The sequence below is a fragment of the Podarcis pityusensis genome (assembly GCF_964106645.2).
Source record: "Podarcis pityusensis genome assembly, chromosome: 4".
Taxonomy (NCBI): Eukaryota; Metazoa; Chordata; class Lepidosauria; order Squamata; family Lacertidae; genus Podarcis; species Podarcis pityusensis.
In genome coordinates this window covers 28412254-28435829 of record NC_138027.1, presented here as the reverse complement: position 1 = coordinate 28435829, position 23576 = coordinate 28412254, and the positions used below count along the sequence as shown (strand labels likewise).

The 23576-nt window shown below is 39.9% G+C and overlaps 1 protein-coding gene across 2 annotated transcripts in view; it reads right to left on the bottom strand.

Moving 5' to 3' along the window:
* NBEA (neurobeachin) overlaps window positions 1-22267 on the bottom strand; it is a 355514-nt gene extending 333247 nt beyond the window's left edge. Inside the window, exon 1 of one of the 2 annotated variants that reach the window (XM_081004034.1) lies at window positions 21179-22267. In XM_081004034.1, the coding sequence (XP_080860160.1) occupies window positions 21179-21550 (372 nt within the window). In that variant the 5' untranslated portion in view covers window positions 21551-22267. The remainder of the gene's footprint in view (window positions 1-21178) is intronic. The other variant, XM_081004035.1, reaches the window with a different exon arrangement.
* Between the last annotated feature and the right edge of the window lie 1309 nt (window positions 22268-23576).

Genomic DNA, 23576 nt, shown 5'->3' with positions numbered 1-23576 from the left:
TGCAATATCTATTATAAGAGAATGGAGGGCATTATATGCAGCTAGAGTTGGGAAGGATTCTTGCTTGCTCTACATTTTGGAGCAAATCTTCTCATTTTGCTCCTCTAGAACCATACATAGCGGACTGATTTGCAGATTAAGCATAATCAGTGGAATGAAGTGACTCTGTGTCTGCACTGTACAAGGACATGATATGGAAAAGAAAATATAAGATGGGTAGCCATCTTTTTTCCGTATAATTATGAAGAAAGGTACTGAATGTTATGATATGCATTCAATTCCTGGAAGCATTTTAAAAGGTAAAATGTCTTTTTTCCTCATGACAAGTGAGGTAACCGCTCTAAGCAGCTTACAACATTTTAAAAGTGGACGAAAGGAACTACCCTCATAAGTACTTTGTTTTTAAGGCAGATTTTGAATTATTTTTATTTCATAATTTATTTCATAAAATTTCTATACCACTTGATGGTAAAAGAAGTTCAAAGTAGTTTTCTGTCCAAAACCAATTTGTTTGATGAAACAAAACCAGCTTGGGGCAGATATATGATCTCTCTATCTTTGTGTGCAGCTGATCAAGTTTTAATGAAACCACCAATCCATGACAAATTTTCAAACAGAAACTCAGCAATCTTTCATGACAATGAACTCCACATTAGCCACCATTTCTTCATTTTGTGCAGCTATGGGCCTTCCACTTTTTGGATCATCTCCATGGCTATCTCTGTACCCTGTGTAATGTTCAGCTGCCCAATTTTCAATTGTGGGGAATGACAGAGAAGATCTACGATAAACATTCCAGCTAAGGACAAACATCCATTGTCAATATCTATTTACACCTTCTTTTATAAAAATATAGAGGTGTATTCAATTACTGCCCCTCAACTGATGGAACACTCTTTGATCCAATGGAGCCTTCCATCAATGAACAAATTCCTCTTTTTCCTACAGACCTTCATGCTGTTCTAAAGTGTTTGCCAATGCTTTGGATAAGATGGGGAGGGGTGGAAGGGTGGAAGAAGAATAACAAATCACCCTCAAATCATCATTATTGACTTTCATCAAGAATTAAAAACATTCCTGTTTACTCCAGCATTTACTGTCTGAAAGATAATGTTCCTGCAAACTGCAAAATCATTGTCTGAGATAATGATATTGTTTTGAGGGGGGTGCAATCTTTATGTTGTGTTTGTCATCCCGGGCTCCTTTGGGAAGGGTGGGATATTAAGTGGATTACAAATAAATAAATGAATTTCATACAACCCATCATATTTTATTATCCTCTTCCCTCTGTTGAATTCAGATTAATGGCTGAAAGTAGCATTTCTTACATTGGGTTCATGAGTAACAGATTAACAAAAGTTAGTTTAGAAAGTTGAATTATGAAGAGTTGAGATTCAAGTTTTTAACCCTGCTGTTCATTAAAAACAGTGGTTTCCCCAACTACCATAGTCTCCAGAATAACTAACTCACCATAAGTGGTTCAGTTTAAAATGATCAGTCACCCTGTGGTTTCTTTGGCTGCTCTTCACTGTAACCTTAGCCATAAAGGCACTAATGTTCCAGGTGTCTGAATACTGGAAATAATTTGGTCTGCAAAGTGCAGCTAGAAATGTTTGCAGTATAAGAGCTGTGAATAATCAAGTGACAAGGCAAATTACCGTACCATAGAAGAAAAGCATAAGGTTACTAGAAAGCATGCATTGGGAGTGTACATTTCCATCAAACCAGCAGACCTAAAGCCTTGGTGGTGGTGGTGGTGGTAACCCAGAAAGAAAGTCGGGTTCCTTCTCCACATCTCCTTCAGAACTGGCTGACTGGGGTGAGGTATTTATGTTTAGTCTTGCTTTTAGAGTCAAACCCTCACAACCAGGCTACCAACAGTGCTACAATGTTAAACAGTATGTCACAATATATAGGGAGAACTGACTAACTGACCAAAATGCCCAACTGGGGAGACCCAGGTTCACATTCCTAAGCCACTGTGAGAACACAGTGGGTGACAAGAAAACTATGTAATGCCACCCCAAGCTCTTTGAAGACGGGAGAAGACATAAATATAATGATTTTTAATAATCTATTATTTTAATGTATTTAGTTTTATTGAAAGATTACCTTTTTGTTTGAGTTGTATCCAATGGTGTTGCTCAGCAGATGGCAAGGCTTCTGACAGCAAAAGAAGGGAAACCATTTCCATGATTCTCACCCACTCTGCATCCACCCACTAGAGCAGCCTTTCTCAACCTGTGGGTCCCCAGATGTTGTTGAACTACAACTCCCATCACCCCAAGCAAGCAAGGCCAGAGCTCAGGGATGATGGGAGTTGTAGTCCAACAACATCTGGGGACCCACAGGTTGAGAACTTCTGCACTAGAGAGTTGGAGCAGATTTAGGGGCACAGGGGAAATGCTGGAAGCATACTGCCTATATTCTGCAATAGTAAAATCCTTTGTCTGTACATTTCCAAGATCACTTATTTAAAAACTAAGGCTGCAGAATCCTATGCGCACTTATTTGGAAAAGTCCTCTTGAACAAAGTGAGCCATATTATATGTATATGGACACCCACAATAATGCATACATCACTGCAGGCATGTGCAGAGCATGTCTAAGGCTCAGAGCAAGAGTCTTGTTAGAATGAAGTTATAAACTCAAACTGTTTATAACTATCACAAACTCAAACCAGCTGGTCCCTGGCAGGGCCCCCCCAGCCAGCTTAGCCCTCTGAGGCCTGGGGCAAGTGCACCTAGCTGCCCCCACCCTGCACTGGCCTGCATGACTATCACTGAAACTGTTATAAGTCCTTTAAAGAAATCTACACTCATCATATAACCACATATAGACAGTTACATGTTTACATTCAATTCATGTTTTATTTTAAATCAGATTTTTAAAAGGAAACACACAATTGTTTTTTTAACGATAAAAAACTGTTTAATTTTTTTATATCAATTTTATATCAATACCTTCCTTGGAACTCAGGTCAAACTGAAGAAATATAATAGAAATCTAACAGTGATTTACTGCTTAATACTACTCTTACTTCTGATTAAATCAGGAAATCTTGATACAACTTCTGCTGCTCAGGTAACTTTAGCTATGGCTTACAAGAGAGTCTGAAAAGCACCAGAGGCTGCTAATCAGATGTAAAAAGGTAAAGGTACCCCTGCCCGTACGGGCCAGTCGTGACCGACTCTAGGGTTGCGCGCTCATCTCGCTCAAGAGGCCAGGAGCCGGCACCGTCCGAAGACACTTCCAGGTCACGTGGTCAGCGTGACGAAGCTGCAACTGGCGAGCCAGCACCAGTGCCGCACACGGAAACGCCGTTTACCTTCCCGCTGTAAAGCGGTACCTATTTATCTACTTGCACTTAGGGGTGCTTTCGAACTGCTAGGTGGGCAGGAGCTGGGACCGAACGACGGGAGCTCACCCCGCCACGGGGATTTGAACCGCTGACCTTACGATCAGCAAGTCCTAGGCACTGAGGTTTTACCCACAGCGCCACCCGCGTCCCTCCAATCAGATGTAGTCCTTACTAAATAGTATTAACATGACATTATCACATGGATTTCTTCTGTTTTAACATTAAGTTAATGCAATCTTAGGAATGTGGTCTCAAAAACTTTCATATGTAACAAACTGAAGCTCATGAACAGAAGCTGTTTTATCAGTTCACTGTATTATGAATCCTAAATGCTTCAAAAATACACTAACCATATTAAAGACCAAATGCATGTTTCCAGACCTCAAAAATAAAATGAAAATACTAATATAATATATAATATTAACAAAATACTTCAAGTTTTAAAACATCACAATCAGGATTTTATGTGGCTAGACTATCTCTGATCCTACTTATGTGCTTAAATCACATGATCAAGCTCAGAATGCAAAGGTTAACAATAATACCTTGTGTTGCTTAAGTTTTTGTTCACTGTGGACTGACAAAGTTGATAGCCCAAATCTAATCTAGACTGACTAAATACACTCCACAATTGCAACAGGAATTCAACAACTACTTTAAACAATATGCAGTCCACACTTCATTAAAGAGAATAAAGGAAGATTCCTACATCAGCTAAAAACTAGAGGAGGAGTTTATATAGACAATATAATTACCCAAATGGGAATTTATCAAGGCCACCCATGCAACCATTAATGATGCTCAAAATACCCTGAGGTTTAATTAGTACAATCGCTTTAAAAAAGTAAAAGAGAATACATATTACACATATGTAATATAAGTCATAAATTACCACCAAAATTTGGCAAACTAGAGATCTGAATTATTCTTCATTTAATATAAACTAGAGGTAAATTTTTTCAGTATTCTACAGTTTTGTTTTTGGTCTCATTTCACCAAGTTGCATGTAATATGTAAATAAAGTCTCTCAACAAAGTAAAAAAAATAAGTAAAACTACATCATGGAACTCATTAGTTTTGCATATTTATAGTTTAAAACAGTTTAGGGAATTTCCTAATATGCAGATTTGAAAATAGCACCACAAAATTAATATAGTTAAAATATTTATATTTTCAACTTTTAGTATAAATGTACTAACTTATCAGTCACCTCAATAAAGGAATACACTGGCATGCCTCTCATGTATCACTGACTAAATTACAGCCTCTTAGTGCAGACACAAGCAGGAAGAAGCCAAAGTAAAGACCCCTGCCCCATGCAGTCAATAATAGGGACTTTCACAGCTCTTGTTTTGCTTTCACAGAATCCTGATTTATAAATAAGTAAGAAACAGTGAGTGTAGTTTAAAACAATCCCTGGCCTGTTTCAAAACAAGTCCACCTCAAACCACGAGTTATGAAGCTGACTAATTTATCTAACCAAAGTTTGTTGCAAACCACCTCTGGTTTGTGCAGAGCAGGCTAGGATTCTCTGAAAGTGGCACTAAATGTCACAGACATCTTTCTCCTAGCTATGTGGGAGTAGCAGCAGAGGAAGAAAGCATGTGGAACAAATAATACTTGTGTATCCAAGTGCCTCTCGAAGCTACGAACATGAGTTTGACCAAGCTGCGGGAGGCAGTGGAAGACAGGAGTGCCTGGCGTGCTCTGATCCATGGGGTCACGAAGAGTTGGACACGACTAAACGACTAAACAACAACAAATCCAAGTGCCAGCAGAGTAGGGAAGCAGGCAGTAAATAAGGACTAACACAAACTGGTGTTGGATTAAATCAGGTCACACAACTTTACTGATTACAAGGCAACAGGTTTAGCATAGGAATTTGGTATGTATCCACACGATCAACCAAACCACCCGATGGTAGATGTGCTGTCATTCAACAGTTGGGGTTGACCACTGTTGAAGTCCCCCATGGCACCAACTGCTTCCAGGAGACCTCATCCAGTCACTGGTAGAGGGCATCATGGGCCCATCAGCCCCCAACTGGGCTTCTGGGGAGAAAACACTGCTCTCCAAGATCCCTTATGGGTATCCCTGCTTGAATAAAGCAGCATGCCCTTACCCTGCTCCTCCATACTAAAGATTAATCTCAATATCTTAGATATCATAGAAAAATTGTGATACTTGCTATGAGGTAGGCAAAACCCCACAATCATCCTCTTATGGGTGAAATTCATCCCCGGCCCTAATTCCAGTAACTGGCTGCTGTCAATAGCTATGCACTCGATTTAGGCATTCAAATAGTATGAAAACACAACAATATTGAATAAGCACTAGACTGACATAGGGAGGCTGGATGAGCCTGCCTTTTATGCTCCAAGGTGGACCAGACATCAGGAGTCTTCACTCCAGTTCTACCTCCAGAGCCCCAATACCTGGGAGCCCCACGATGAAACTGATTGTGAACATGATTAGAGGGGATCGGTTGGTGGAAGGAATTCAGGTCGGTCAGAAACAATATAAATTAAAAGCTTTTGCAGATGACCTGGTTTTGACCTTGCAGAAGCCAGAGCCCAGTACGAAAAGAGTATTACAACTGATTAATGACTTTGGTCGGGTGGCTGGATTTAAACTAAATAAACAGAAAACTAAGGTTTTGGGGAAAAATTTGACTGATACAGAGTCAGAACGGTTTCAGAATGAGACGGAACTTAATGTGGTTAAAAAAGTAAAATACCTAGGGGTAAACATAACAGCAAAAAATCTAAGTCTATTTAAGGACAATTATGAAAAATGCTGGACAGAAATTAAGAGAGACTTAGATAGTTGGTCAAAATTGAAACTTTCTTTGTTAGGCCGAATTGCTGCTATCAAGATGAATGTATTGCCAAGGATGTTGTTTTTATTTCAAACACTTCAGGTTTTGGACAAAACGGAGTGCTTTCAGAAGTGGCAGAGAGACATTTCTAAGTTTGTCTGGCAGGGCAAAAAGCCCAGAATTAAGTTTAAGATATTAACCGATGCAAAACAAAGAGGGGGCTTTGCCCTGCCAGACTTAAAGTTGTATTATGAAGCCGCAGCATTCTGCTGGCTAAAAGACTGGCTACTTCTTGAGGACACTGATGTGTTAGATTTGGAAGGGTTTAACAATGCTTTTGGATGGCATGCATATTTATGGTATGACAAGGTTAAAGCAAACAAGGCCTTTAAGAACCATATTGTCAGAAAATCATTGTTTAATGTCTGGACAAAATATAAAGACTTGCTGGAAAATAAAACACCAAGGTGGCTTTCACCTTTGGAAGCCAAGGCCCGAAAAAGACCCAATATGGAGGCTAAATGGCCAAAATATTGGGAAATACTAGAAAAGGATGGAGACAATTGGAAATTGCAGAGTTTGGAGAAAATGAAAGACAAAGTGCGAGATTGGTTACATTACGCTCAGATTAAAGAAGTTTTTAAAAATGATAAGAAACTAGGGTTCCAGGTGGAGAAATCGAAATTAGAAACAGAATTGTTAGAACCAAAGATTAAGGTACTTTCAAGGATGTATAACTTGCTGTTGAAATGGAATACACAAGACGAAACGGTTAAATCGGCTATGATAAGGTGGGCACAGGACATTGGGCATAATATCATGTTTGAGGACTGGGAGAGGTTGTGGAGTAATGGATTGAAATTTACTGCATGTAACGCTCTGAAAGAAAATGTAATGAAAATGATTTATAGATGGTATATGACCCCAGTCAAACTTGCCAAAATATACCACCTGTCTGATAATAAGTGTTGGAAATGCAAAGAGTGTGAGGGAACGTTCTTCCACCTCTGGTGGACTTGCCCTAAAGTGAAGGCGTTCTGGGAAATGATTTATAATGAACTGAAAAAGGTATTCAAATATACCTTCACTAAGAAACCAGAGGCTTTCCTTTTGGGTATTGTCGGCCAAGGGGTGGCAAAGAAGGACCAGACATTTTTTATGTATGCAACAACAGCAGCAAGGATACTTCTCGCAAAACATTGGAAAACTCAAGATCTACCCACACTGGAAGAATGGCAGATACAACTGATAGACTACATGGAACTGGCTGAAATGACCGGCAGAATCCGTGACCTGGGAGAAGAGAGGATTGAGGAGGACTGGAAGAAATTTAAGAACTATTTACAAAAGTATTGCAATTTGAGTGAATGCTAAATAAGATGCTAGATCAAAATAACTGAGCACCACTAAATTTAGAAGTTTTTAAGAAAATAAGTAAGACTGTGAAATTTAGCTCCTTCTGAGAATTATAAGATTATGAAATATAGAAGGGATATAAGAACTTAAATAAGATGATAAATTGCTGACAAAATGTTATAACGATGAAAGTGGGAGCGGGAGATGTGAGGAAGTCCAAAGAAAATGTGAAAATATGTTAAGATCAATGTTATATTGCTTACTATGTTTATTTTTATTGTAAAACCTAATAAATCGCTTTAAAAAAAAAAAAAAGAAACTGATTGGCTCCAAGCTCCCCAGGCAGTCTCTGTCGCCGCCGCACAAAATGCTCCAAGCTATACCAAAGGATCTTGAACCCAACTGCTTCTGCCCTGCCAGCCATGTCATGCTGCAAAAACTACCTCTGGTAAGCTGGGAACGGGGTATTATTCTAGCTCATGCAGGTAGAGCTAAACCATAATTTAGTATTACATGTGAACAAAGAGTTACAATTGATGATTACTGCTTCTTCAAACATCCTATAATGGTAAATCATTTCCCCACTTTTCTACAGTTTATTCCTTTCTGCAGTCAATGAAGGTCAAGTGCAAGTTCTCTGGAAGCTTGCAACACGTAAGTAAGCTGTGAATGTTATTCAGATTACAGTAGAATTTCTAGTACACAAAAAATCATAACTAGCAACGCTGCAAGAAAGTTTGAAAAAACTGAACCATATTATTTCTAGTTGGGATCACCACTACTCTATTGCAAAACTATGGAAAAACTTTACTAGTGGGAGAGGTAGGTTATTAAAAACTGAGAAATTTTAATCGATTGAAAAATCATATCTGTACTGGCATAGGTGTCATTTGCATGACACACTCACTTGTTGGTTTCTAATAAGGATATTGAGGAGCTAGAAAAGGTGTCCAAAAGGGCTGGAAGGAAATTTGACAACATTTAGAGCTTTTTAGTTTACAATAAAAAGTGGATGAGGGGAGATATGATAAAGCTGGAGAGACTGAGGGAAGTTTTTCTCTCGTCATACTATTAAAACCAATGGTCATCTAATGAAACATCCAATGGAACTGAATGTTGCAAGATTCAGGACAGACAAATGGGGGGGGGGGATTACACAGCATACTTGCTATCAAAAGATTTTTGGTGGCTTCAAAAGGAGATTAGACAAATTCATGAAGGATAAATTCACAGAGGATATTAACGGCTACTTCTCATAATGGCTACATTACCTCCAGCATTCTGAGATTCATTATTATGAGTAGGTTAGAAATATTATTAAATAAATAAAATCATAGGCAGTAAGCCTCTGAATACCAGCTACTGTAGATTATGAACAGCAGAATGCTGTTGCATACACATCCTGTTTGTGGGCTAGTTACTCATAGGCATTTGACATCTCATAATTTTGTTTTTATTGCATTTTTACTGTTTATTTCTTACGTTGTATTTTACTGTATTACAGTTGGAATATGGAATTCAAATGGTAATACAAAAAAATACAACATATATGAATTAAATGCAGAATAATATAATTAAAATTCATGCAGCGTCTAGCACAGCCCATTGCCATTGCCACAACAGGCAGGGAAATCATTAAGTGTTCCACTGAGATCCCCAGCAATTTTCAAATGGTCCATGGCAGAAAAGGTTTGAGAACCACTACTCTAGATTTCTAAACATAAAAATGGACTCAAGAGTTCCAATTTAGAGTTCTTCAGCAACACAATCCAGCCTAAAGATGTAAGCTTTGCTTGAATTTTGAAGCAACAATGAAAACAGTTTTTCCCCAGGAAGAAAATGCTTTTGAGAATAACTGAAATATCTAAAAAAAAATATTTTTGCACCTAGCCTAAACTTGTTTTGCTACTTTAAGAATATGAAGCATATTGTGTATGAAATTTACTCAGAACAAAATTGCATAGAGTTCAATGGAACTTATTGCCAAGTATGTATAGGACTGCAGACTGAGCACATATAAAAATGCTATTTTATTCAAGAAAAATATTTTATCCTTCTCATCTGTTTGTATGAAATAGCCAATTAATTCAATAAGTTTTTTAATGCAGTGATACTGGTATCTCCAGTTAAAAGTAGTAGGTATCAAGTGACGGGAAAAACCTTTACCTAAGAACATAGAGAGCTGTTACCAGTCTGAACAGACAGTACTAGGCTAGACAGACAAATAGCCTGACCTAATATATGAGACAAGCAGATTTATATGTGAAAATGCAAGTACTCTTATCCCAAACCATTTGTACTGTGGAGAGCTGTGAAACTGAAATGTATTAATGTCAGCTATATTCAAACAGTTTTTACCAAACTATATTATCCTGCTGTAAGACTAACTTTTTTTAAAGACTGGAATCAAGCAGATAAATTCATATAGCAGAACAATGTGACTTTAAGGGAAAATTCTCAGATCTAGTATGGTTTAAACTATGGAGCGTCTCCACCCCCATCCACCGAGGGCCTTCTGGCGGTTCCCTCATTGCGAGAAGTGAGGTTGCAGGGAACCAGACAGAGGGCCTTCTCGGTAGTGGCGCCCATCCTGTGGAACGCCCTCCCTTCAGATGTGAAGGAAATAAGCAGCTATCTTCTCTTTAAAAGACATCTGAAGGCAACCCTGTTTAGGGAAAATTTTAATATTTAATGCTGTATTGTTTTTAACACTTGATTGGAAGCCACCCAGAGTAGCTGGGGAAACTCAGCCAAATTATTGTTGTTATTATTATTATTATTATTGAGTGCACTAGATATAAATCTATTGGGAAATTGCTGCAATAACAGATTTCATGTCATTGTACAACTGCGTGTCTCTTTTTTTCTACCTTTGAAGACCTCGCCTCTTACATATTCATTTCTATGTCCCATATTTCTATATGCTAAAATCAGTCAGGTAATAGCAATTTAACAATCTCTGCACCCAATCCAGTCATTAATATTTTTTCTTTACTGTTTTGTATCATAATAATTATTACTAATCTCTTTAAGTTCTATATTTATGAATGTATTTTGCTTCTTATGGTCACGTTCTGAAATCTTGTAATTTTTCTCTATCTGTGAAATAATGAAAATACATTTAAAATTACAAAACCTATCCAGTGTTAGATATGTAGCTGCAAGTTGTGGCACTTCAAGAAAAAGGGTAAAACAGAGGTTCCAACTTGAATCAATAAATGTTGTAGTAAGCAAAGGAAAGGTTTTTATTTTCTTAACCTAAGAAACACTTGACAAAGCGGTAAGTTTCGGCAGGTTTCTGGCCAAAATTTTTACCATTTAAAGTAACAACTACCATATTTTTGTTTATGCTTAAAATCAATGGTAGCCAACATGCCAAAGAACATATTATAAATTCCCCTTCCCCTCCTCTGTTATTTCACTTAAATTTCTAACTATTTTCATTTTGTACACTGAAAAACAAACAAAAGCAGTTTTTATTTTCTATTCTTGCTTCCTTGAAGTGTTTCTCTCATACTTCTTCCTCCAGCACTCCTTTCCTCTATTGTCCTACAGCTCTATCCAAAATATGCCACAGATAAAATCTTCTCCAGATGGTTCACTTTATTTCCCCCTCCTGCAACAACAGGATAGTTATATGACCACAGTGGGAAAGACTAAAGAAATGGGGTCTCAACTGGAGCCCTTAAAATCAATGAAACCTTTCCCACTGGCTTTTACAGGAAATGTACTAAATGCATTGTTAAAAATCACAAATATTCTTGTAATTTTTTATTTATTTCAGAATTTAATCCAGCTCAAAGATGGATTAACCATGGCACAATTCTTTAACTATATAAACAGAAGGTTTGGTCAGACAGCTGTTTTAGTTTTTAGTTGGAGATCATGCCCTCTATCTGATGGCATAGTTCTCTGAATGAAACATTCATGCCCATCTGTCAGAATATTAAGAGTGCCAACTGATATAGCAAAACTATATTCATTCAAGAATTTATCTGCCTACAAGTTTGGATTTTAAAAAACATGCTAGAAACAATACGACGTTTTGTAAGGTCTGCCCTTGCCAGTGGAGCTTTAAGGTTTTTGTTTGAACAGCAACCCTGTTCTGCAATGCTTCACAAACATCTTACATTTTTATTTGCTATATTTAAAACATTTATACATTTTAAGAGAAATGCTGTAGATTAGCATTAGAGCATCTAATTAGCATGCAGAAGGTCCTAGGTTCCAGCTTCTCAACAAGGGCAAGAACTCTGAAATCCTGGAGAGCTGCTGTCACTCAGTATGAACAATACTGACTTAGAGCAATTGTCTTATGTATAAGGCAGCCCCCCTGTTCCTATGTGCCCAGCCTTTCAGTCCTAAAAACATCCTCAAGGTTTTAAAATTAAAACACGTGCAATAAAAACTGAGTATAAAAAAGACCATTAAAACAAAACTCAGCACATTAAACCAAAAACACAGCAGGAACAAAATTCAGCACAGACTGAACACCTGGAGATGTGAAACCATATTAACAACCACTAGTGCCCAACAAGCTCTTTCTCTCCCTCCCCTCAAAAAAAGGATTTAAATTGTCTGCCTGCACTGCTCCTCCATGTACTCATGTTCCTAGGCCAATACTGCATGCATGCACACACACACACACACACACACACACACACCCCCCTCCCTCCCTTCCAACTGGATGGCAGGTCTTTGGATTGCTTGGAAGCAAGAGAGATAGGTGAGGGAGCTCTGCCTCTGTGTATATGTTTCTATATAGATAGAGGAGATTGGAAGGAAGGTAGGGTGTCCCTGAAAAACAGGTAGCACCATGAGAGGGATGTGTGCACTGGCTTGTGAATGGATGGATAAAATGTAGAGTACATGTATGTAAAAGGTTGGGGAGTTATCCTGAAAAGGGAGACAGATTTGAGGAATGACTTTTAGCATTTCTAGTCCAGGGTAAAATGCCTTTATAAAAACTACTCAATACTGTTAACAATGTAGAAACATTTGAGACAATATTTAAACTTAAATCAAAACAATACAACTACAATGAAGAAGTTAGAATCAGAGGAGAAACCAGCAGCAAAGATACAATTAGATGAATAAGGTTACAGCCTAACAGAAAATATTAATGATCTTCACATATATTAAAACAATCATATATGTATCATTTAATCAAGGATCTCTGATTCTAACATAATTATATAATATCTGACTATGTATTTTGTTCAAGTGTCATGGCCAAGAGAGTCCACTTAACTCTTCATTAAGACACTGTAAATAAAGTTAAACAGTTATTCCCCTGTATAAGTTTAACAAAGACAGGCAGATGTGAGACTTGCTCTAGACACCTTTCTTTCCTCTGATTTTCCAGCTGTGGGCTTTTGTCAAAGTACTAATAGGCTCCAAAATTCTCTCAACTAAACCCTGTTATCTACCAATATATATTTTATGTGTTAGTTTCGTAACAAACACCAGTAATTATAAAGCAAATAGCACTAATCTAAGGGCCTATGGGAAAATGTTTCAATAAAAGTCTTTGATGATATTCCTGCTGAAAGAAATTGTATTCCAACTTGGCATTTGCAACCTTTTATTTAAAAACATTGTTTTGAACTTTAACTTACTGTTCTATACTTTTGTAGTGCAAGACATTACAAAACTTTGTGTTGAAGAATGGAGAAATAAATGCCTGCATAGTATATATAAGAAAAAATAACTCAGGATCCCAAACCAATAGATTCAAATTACAAGAAAAATGGGTGCAATTTACAAGAAAGGAGATTCCGACTAAACATTAGGAAGAACTTTCTGATGGTAAGAGCTGTTCCAACAGTAGAATGGACTACTGCAGGTGATTGATTCACCTTCTTTGGAGGTTTTTAAATAGAGGTTGGATGGTCGTCTGTTAGGGTTTCTTTAGCTGTGCTTCCTGCATTGCAGAGGTTTGGACTAGATGACCCTTGAGTTTCCTCTTCCAACTTTACATTTCTATGATTCTAACTTCAAAAAATAAGGAGTGTTTATCTGCTTCCAGGTTAATGCACACTTCATCAAAGGTAAGAGAATTAACTTTTTTTTTATTCATGAACTCTTAGACAGGTTCCCATTTCTATCACATAAGGCTCCCTGGCATTAAAACACATCACACTTAAAACAACACACACACAGTACAATTTCTGGCTGCTTAAAAATTAATGCTGCAATTCAGTGCACACTTACTTGGAAGTAAGATGTGCTGCACTCATTACCAGAGGAGCAAGCTCCAAATGCATTGTTTACAAGCCAGCTGTTGACAATATAGTTTTCCAGCATAACCCTTAAACCATCTGTTCACTATCTGCCACAATTATTATATAGGGCTGCCCGCTTATAAATCACCTGTCATTTCTATTTTAAAACCCTGGCTCATCAGCTGATGAGTAAGGGGTTAAATCATGTTGCTTTGGCTGCATGCACCAGTTCCGTACTGGGAATAGGCATACAAAGCAAATGCAGCATTTAACTCCAATCATTTGGTTGCATCATGGGTGATATCAGTTGATGGTTTGGGGGAAATGGCCTCACAGGCCAAATTGGACCTACTGGCAGGTCAAGACTGACCTATAGACAAGAGGTTCCACTTCCCTGTCCTAAGAGCTCAAGGTGGTATACTTTGTTCCTCAATGTGCTTCATGGCTAGGTGAAGATTTTAACTAGATATTCCCAGTTCTAGCCCAACATTCTAATTATACTACACAAGCTCCCCTACTAAATATTACTAAAATAATAATAATTAGACAATTTAAGCAGTTCTTAACTTTTTTTGAAGGTAGACTATACAGATGATCTTTAGTCTCAAAATTTATAAACTCCATCATATCCAAGAAAATCCATGAAAAACCTAATGTTTTTCACTCTGTCCTAATGTTGCTTGTTTCACCACTTTCCTATTTAAATAAAGCCATAGCCTGTTACTTAACAGGATATGTTACTTCATAACTGTGAAGTATAAACATGTGAGATGCTATCCAGTAGAAACTAATCCGTTACACAGAAGTAATTTACTACCAATGGATCACAAACCATCCCAAAAACATTTTTTATTTTAAATACAGGACATTTAATTGCACATGCTGATGTGTACAAGTGTTCTTGCTCCTACAAGTGCATTAACAAGCTTTCTCGATTGTGAACATATTTTCTATATTGCCTCAAATATGTTTTGCTGACTTTCAAACACATCTTAATCTATCTTTACTATGAATTGTCAGTTTTGAAAACTACTTTGGTTTCATTTTTAGAAGAAACTGAACATTTCAAGCTACTTTTGAAGAGACTGTCAAATGGAATTCATGTCTTGTTCATACGTCCTCAGTAAGTTATACAGGCTTTGTCACTTCTTATTCATGCTCTATAGTTCAGTTCTCGGTCAAATACAGCATAGAAAGTGGCTGTTTGTGGAAGAGGTACTTAAAAAATGAAATCTTAATATATAGTACAAAACTGAAGTCATTGAATTCTCAGGTTTGTATTTATTAAATAAAAAGGTCATATTTTTAAAACATACTACTAAGAATACATGTAAGTTTTGATTGTTTAGAAGTTCATATGATGTGAAGTATTCTGAATCTTTTGGGGCACAGAGCAGCAACTTTCTTTGATCAAACTAGAAAACAAGGTGCAAATAATATGAAGAGAAATCATATGTTACTCTGAAAAAGGAGTCCTATCCATGCTGGAAAAAACCTGACAGCCCCTCACTAACAATAAATTATCTATATTATAAAAAATGATTTTCTGGGTGTGCTACAGTATTTGTAGTCATAGTCCATGTGGGTTCTTCAGAAGACCCCTGTGGCTGTCAAGGCCTTATCTCTAAGTTCTAAGAGGAGGAGCGGCCATGCTGCAACCAAACAGAAAGTGACCTGCACAAGACACCATCAAGCATTGTATCCCCATGGCAATAATGACCAACATAAAGGGAAATTACGGAGGAATTAAGCTGGGCACCCTACAATAAGTTTCGAGACACCCCTAATTAGACACACACACCTCCAAGTAGTCTCCTCTATGAGACAACATGGAACTGCTTGCAGCCCATATTCATTTTGGATGCAGGACCCTGTATCACTGGTAAACCCAGCTTATTATGAGATGCACACTTTCAGTTCTATCCTAAATAGGGTCCATCAAGAGGTTCACAATCAACTATTTAAAAATGAAATAGCAGCAACAAAAACATCAACAGCCAGACACAGTACCAGAAAAGGTATATTCAAATAAAGCTGTTGCATGATTGCATACAGGGAAGTTGTTTGCTGGGTCTCATGTGACAGTGCATTCTATAACCTATTCACTGGTACGGTACTTCATCACTCTCTGCAACTCAGGGTGGTAGGACATGTGGCAGGCTTTCCTACTGAATTGTGTGATCAGTTTAATGAAGAGCTGGTCTTTCAGATATCTAGGTTCCAAACATGTTGACATGTGCAATGCACAGAGAACTTAAGGGAGGAAGTCTCTCACCATGGTGAGCACTTGGAAGAAGGGATAAATAACATTTATCAAAGTTCCCCTCCCAAAATAATTATCTGCTATGTAGGTGCCCCTTCTGCTACTACTTCACTTATCTGTAATCCTCTCTCACACTTGCTGCTTACCCTTCTCACATGAATCTTCTTCCAGGAAGTGATGAAAGGTTTTGAGATCTGGAAGATACACGTGGACATGTTTTTCTAGTAGCTATTCTAGCTTCTTGCAGGAAGGGTGGAGGGTGCTGCTTTCACCGAATATTAGTGTAACAGCATGCAGAGAGTAAGAAAGAGGGACTTGGTCATTTGGTGCAACTCTAGTTAGTTGCAACTAAACATGAACCACTGTTCTAGGATTCCAACTATCATTTTGGTTGTTAGTTGTGAAGGTCAATGGTTTAACTAACTTCTATATTTTCCTCACACTCAGATTGGAATTTCATCTTAACATTCTTAGGCCCATGGAAATCTGATCCCTCCCCTTTGCCTTTAATTGATATAACCATAAGCCAAGGCAATAATATTCACTTCAACCTGGAGACCACTGAGTGTTCTGATTTCGAAGCCAGTTGTTGGGTTCACGATAAACCTTTGCTTTAAAGCCAAACATCACCAAATGTTTTCAGTAACAATTAGAAGTTTCTGTCCCATTTCCTTCAAACCTGGGCATGACATGAGCAAAGAAAAAGGATAAGCCCTGTTGTTATTTAAACACCTCCCTTGAAAGAAACTTTTCCAGAAAAGCATTACAATAGAACAGAAACCAGCTGTTTTAGATGACTGCTACAACTTTTGTTTCAGCAAGCCTATCCTGGCAAGTAAACAAGTTATGTATATCTGTATTAAAATTTTCTGATTTTATTTGAAAATCAATGCAGTAATTGTTTTATATTGTTCTCTGTACACCACTTAGGGATTTTCCACTAAAACCCTTTATAAATTCTTTTAAATAAATCAATGCAATATAATACAGGAAGATTAAAAACATAAACAATAAATCAATAATGCCAAATCAGTATTTTGGCAAACAAGTATAAACCTCATGAAATAAAAAGAATAAAGTTTAATATTTGATCAAAAATTAAGATTTAACTTTTCCTAAGTGATTTCCACAGAAATCACGGGTCTGATGTTGCTGTGGCTTTGGACAGCATTATTTAAATCAGCTATGCTTACACAAACATTAACACTGGAAGTTTCTTGGTAATGGGAAGATGAAGCTTGATCTGTGATGTTCTGCAGTTGACCAAAATCTAACCAAATTCTGCAAACATTACCCAATCCTGTAGAAACCTATGAGCACAGCACTTCTTTAGCGCAAGAACCTCAATTACATAATTCTACACAAATATCTAATTGCTTATTCACACTTTTAAATGTGAGTACTATTTTCATTAGTAACAGGAAGAAATGCCTACTTTAAATGGCCCAATACACATATAGCACCATCAAGTGCACACACATTTAAATGGTTTTCCTACATTAAAGGAAGCAGTGAGTGGGACAGGATCAAACCCTTTGCAGAAAACCACTAATTTACAGTACAAGTACAGTATAGTGGTACCTCGAGTTACAAACGCCTCAGGTTACAAACGCTTCAGGTTACCAACTCCGCTAACCTGGAAGAGTTACCTTGAGTTGAGAACTTTGTCCCAGGATGAGAACGGAAATCGTGTGCTGGCGGTGCAGCGGGAGCAAGAGGCCCCCATTAGCGAAAGCACACCTCTAGTTAAGAACAGTTTCAGGTTAAGAACAGACCTCCAGAACAAATTAATTTCGTAACTAGAGGTACCACTGTATTCATAATTTAGTAACTTAAAGTATAACTGAACAGAAAATAACAAAAATGTTATTATGTAAATATATGCATATACATATACATACATACATATATACATATATATACATATATATACACACACACACACACATATATATATATATATATATATATATATATAACATGCCTAGGTTTAATGTTAAACAATGCAGGACACATTTTCATATTTAAATATTAATCTCTACTACTGCACTCTTTTCAGATCTTCACCATCACACACAAGAAGCATTTTTTACATAAATCCTCAAATATAGTTCAGGTACTTAGCAGAAAAATGCAATGCAATACAAATCTAAAGCTTTGGGGGCAGCTTTAAACACATATGGCTGCTACAGTTTAGGTTATTACTGTAAGCACACTTGTACTGACTTCAGTGAAACTTGGAAGTGTTTGGTATGCAGGTGTTAATTTGAGTCTTTTAACTTTCAGATCCTCTGTCATTACAATCAGACAGTTCATAAACATTGCTCTCAAATTCCATTACATTGTTTCCAGCACATAATTAGGTAGTCATTTTTTCACACAAAATGAATTGTGAGAACTATTTATCGGGTATTAATGTGATACAATTTTTTTGGAAGTCCATTATCAATTCCAACAATAACACTTCAGACAGAGTACTTCAGAATTACCACTATGCAACCAATAAAATAACTGAATATGCAATTGTCAGATAAACAAACACACAGGAGTATCTTTTAATCACTCAGAAAGCAGTCACATAAGATAATGATTCAGTCATTCACATTACAACTACAGAAAACCCACTTAGCCTGACCACCAGTCTTTCCCATTCTCATGCTTCTGCCTATCTTGCCTGCTTCCTCTCAGTAAATATAAAAGAAATTAATTTTATGTTAACTGCATGAAAACTGTATTAATAACACACCAGCAATAACCTTTTGCTGCTGCTGGAAATAGACCATTATAATTTTGTTTTCTAGTTTTCAAACCAGAATGTATTTCCTTGCAAAGAGTTTATGATTCTTTATATCACACCTGAAGCTGTGTTCTTCACAGGTATCGACTGTACCAAAAAGGAAACTACACAATGTTGTCTCAGTTTTCTTTCCTGTCCCATCTTGACATTTGCAGGAAATAATTCTAGTATAAAATGCACTGCTATCAAAACAACTTCTGAACTTTCCCCTTTACTCAAAATGCATCCTCTGATTTCTACATATTTATAAGCAGTGACAGAAGACACTCTCCCAAAAAAACTAGTAACTGGGTTATGAACATATAAAGCATTACTTGACACATCAACAGGTTCTCAGAGGTTTAATTGCCAAAACAAAGGATGAAAACAACAAAAGAAAAGAAAAGGATCAAGCACCTTGCCTCCAGGGCATGATCTCCTTGAAACTGCTCAATGAACTATTTTTCTGTATTACCTTATTCCATTGCTACGTTGAAATAAATTGACAATTACTTTAAAAATACCAAGTTACAGCAACTTAAAAAACAGGTGTTTTATTTAAAAGCTTAGCTTTGAAAGCTGAGAAATGGATATGAATTCTGAGAAACCATTCATGTTTATCATTATTTACTTAGCCCCCTCATATCTCGAACAGAGCTGTAACTCTTGTGCATTTATTGCTCAAATGTTGTAACAGCCAATCTCTAAACATTTGCAGAGGTTCTACTATTCTGTTAGGCTGGGCCAGTGGTAAATATTTATTAGACAAAAAAAATGAAATATTACTTCAAAGTGACCAATGTAACTATATCACAGGTCCTGCTTTTGCCTACAGGTTGGCATAGGATGGTTAAAACTTTGTTACAAAAGCATTTTAAGGTATCTGCCATGTAGGAGCTCTCCTCCTCATTTTATATCCAGAACAGGATGTTTCCATTCAACTGTTCCATGAGCTTTGCTGCAGCAAATCTTGCATTCAGGAGAGGCGTCAAATCTCTCATAATTAAAGTGATTCATTTCTATACCCAGTTTCCTCGCTCTCTCGTGTAGATTTCTAAACCTCTAACATAGGTAGAGCTAAAACCTTGCCATACAACTCTGCAATTAATGCTTGAACTACAAAGTGACTATGAGCTAATTTAACTAACATGAAATGTTTTTCCCATGTATTGGGAGCAGCACAGGCGTGGTGTGTGTGTTTGTGTGTGAAGATCAGCACCATTTAGACAGACAGCAGGCAAGAAAGCTATTCCAAACAATAAAGGTGGCAATGAAGCTACCTGGTGTAACTAAGTAGTAGAGGCTCACCCAATCAACAGATTGTAAGAGACAAAACCTCTCTTCAACATGTCAAACCCAATGGGCTGCAAGGTAATAGGGTTAAATCATTCACACATTTCAGCAACAGAGGAAAGATGCCATCTGGGGCTATTCTTTAATCTTATACAATTAAAAATAGATGTACTATCAAATCCCTCTGCTTGGCAACAGACTGAAGTCACAAGACTATCTGAGAGCACCTAAAGTTGAGAATAATTAATACAATTAAATCCACTTTTCCAGATCAAGCATTTGAAGAAGCACGGGTTAGAACTGTATGGGCCTATGTGACAGAGCAGTATTCCATACACTCTCCTACTCAACAACAAAACAAGAAAGTGAACTGAAAAGGGCCAGGAGTTGGACAGAGAGTGAGAACAGGTCATAAGCACAAGGTGGAAATGTAATCTGAAGGGATCCTGGTACAAAAGCTGGCAGGAGGAAGGAAGTCTCCGTTGCTACCCCCCCAAAAAAAGATCTGTGTTGGAAGAGAAGTCATCACTAATTAACAGTAAAGAAAAGGTATTACTTCCGGAGGTGTGGGATTTATCTGCCTCAGGCCTTGGGAAGTGTCACTAGGTAGATATGAGAAACCTGTCAGGAGGAGGCACCAGGGATGCCATGAGTAGGAAAGTGGGCAGGAGCTTGTTAAGCAGGGCAGAGTAGAAGCATATGGCTAAAGGGAGCAAGCTCTCCAAGGACCAGCGAAAGATAAAGGGAGACCTCCCAGATTAAATGACAAAGTAGCTCATAAAGAAAGCCCCTCCCTTCAGTTTCCATGTTGGGGAAGAGGATGGAGAGGGAAGGCAGATCAGGAAGAGAACAGGCACCTGGACCAAAAAAAAAAGGAGGGGGAGGGAGTGGGACAGAGCACGAAGGAGCACTTAGAGGACACCAGAGTAGTTAGGATCCTGCATGTTGTGGGGGGGGGGGGAGGGGGCGCCTGAGGGATCCGCTTTCTCTGTTTTTTTTGGGGGGGGGGAGCGAGAGAAGAGAGGCAGCCCCATCCCCAGAGCTCTTCCTACACAGGAGCTGCGGCAGGGACCCCTGCACCCCTTACCAGGTTCAGCACGGTCTCCACGATGTCCCGGTTGCTGACCTCGCCGACTTGGATGAGTCCGATCAAGACGGCGAATTTCATGCGGATGTTGCGGATGGGCACAGACGGGTTGATCATGCCGGCGGGAAGCACCACGGACCCGGAGCCCGACGCCCGCAGCTCCCCCATCACGGCCGCCGCCGCCGAGCCACCTCCACCACCTCCTCCTCCTCCTCCCGTCGTCGTCGTCGTCGGTGCTGGTGGCGGTGCTGCTGCTGCTGCTACTGCTGCTCCCGCGGCGCCTCCAACTCCTCCGCCGCTGCTGCTGGCCCCGACAGGGATGAGCCCCGCCGGCTGCGGCTCCGGCCCCGACCCCGGCTTCTCGCTCGCCATCTAGCCCCGGCCGCTGCCAACACTACCTGCCGCTGCCGCCGCCCTGGCCGAGAAGCTGCGCATCCACCGCAGCGGCACAACCGCAGCAACAGCAGCAGCAGCAGCGCCCGGCGGGGCCGCAGGGAGCGGACCGGAGCCGCCGCCGCCGCCGCCGAAGGGCCGTCCCAGGAGCCGCTCCCGCGCCCGCCTCTATAATGAGGGATTATTATGGGCGCCGCTGCCCCGTTAGCCGAAGCCGCTTCTCCCCTCACGGCGCCACAAAAGCGGCCGAGACAGGGGGCTTGCGCGCTGTGGGCCGCCGGGAGAGGCTTCGGGGCGGCGGCGGTGGGCTGGAGGGGGGGGACAGCGCGGAGGAGAGCGGGAAGCTCGCCCCGCAGCCCCCGCTGTTGTTGTGGAGCCGGAAAACGCCGCCGCCGCCGCCGCTCACTCCGCCATGTTGCCGCCCCCTGCCTGCGGTAGCCGCCAGGGCGCCTGCGCTGCGGAGCCCGTGGGGGGAGTGGCCGAGCTCCCTCAGCAGCAGCCCCTGCTCGCTCGCCCCGCTCCTCCTTCGCTCACTCTCGCCCGGGAGACGCCGGGAGAGGAGGCGCGGAGCTTGGCCCAGGCTTCTCTCAGTCGCGGCCGTTCACCTTCTCGGTCTTGGGAGGAGGAGGGCGGCGGCAGCGGCAGCGGCAAGACCAGGGCTGTTGTTGCGACTGTGAGGGGATTTGGTTCCACAGCGCGCGGGGTTTGGTTTGGTTTGGTTTGGTTTGGTTTTGTTGCTTCCTCCGCCCCGCCACAGACACCCCGTCCTAGTCTTCTTCTCCCCGCAATGAACACAGCAAAAGGCGACGAGACCCGCGGGCACAAGGATGCCCACAGGAGTCCGCGGCGGGTCCCTCGCGAGGACCGCGGGCCGGGTGGATGGGCAGGTGTCGTTCCCGCCTCTCCGCACACCGCGCGCGCCGGCGCCTGCTGCCTCTGGGAATCCAGCCGCCTGCCAAAAAGCGCGGGCTCCTGCTGCAGCCGCGAAAAAAAGCGTTTGTGGAGAAGGATGCGTTTGGTTTTACGTAGAGGCTTCCCAAACCTACCATCGAATGACGGCTCGCATCCCTGTCTGTGAGGACTGTACTGTAAAACATCATCGTGATTTTTGGCTGGCACGGCTTCCCTCCAAAACCACGGTCCTCCCAATCCATGGTGCCGCCAAGGTCCGAGCCATTATTCTACATTTTTTAAGCATGGGATTCCCCACAAATCAATTGGCTCTTGTGGGCAGCCGCGTAAAAGTCATGCATCCATTGTGGCACTGCCATATGCAACTGAGGCATGGATCCTGGTGGATTCTCAATACTGTATGGTTGTATGGTAGTGTTGTCATCCATCTCTGTTGGCTCCAGCAATAAAAAAACAAAACACAAAACAAACTAGTGCTTGCTCGTGCTGCAGGTGTGGGGAACATTGGGTACTCTGGATGTTGCTGAACTACAACTCCCATCAGCCCTGGCCATTGGTCATGTTTGCTGGGGCTGCTGAGAGTTATGGTTCGGTAACATCCAGAGGGCCAAATGTTCCCCACACCTTCATTTCTGGGTCATAAAAACACAGATATTTATGGGTTATAGTCTAAAGTCCACCCCAAATCCACTATCAAAACACAATTTGCATCTATTTCCAGGTGTTACATTGTGCAGGGACAGCATAGGCATGTGCAGCACATTTCAATAGTGTGTGCACTGAGGGATGGGTTTTTTAGGTGCACATTTATTGCATACAAACTCACACTCAAATCATAAAGGATATTATTTTTATGTCTGCAACAAATCCTGTAGAGGTAAAGAAAAAAAGATGCAACTACTACACGATTGGGTAACCTTATCTTCAATGAAAGGTTAATGTTGGGGGGCGGTTTTAGCTTTACAGATTAATTATTATTATAATAATTATACCCTGCTCATCTGGTTGGGTTGCCTCAGTTATTCTGGGTGGCTTCCAACACACATAAAAGCATAATAAAACATCAAACATTAAATAAATGAATAAAGAATGG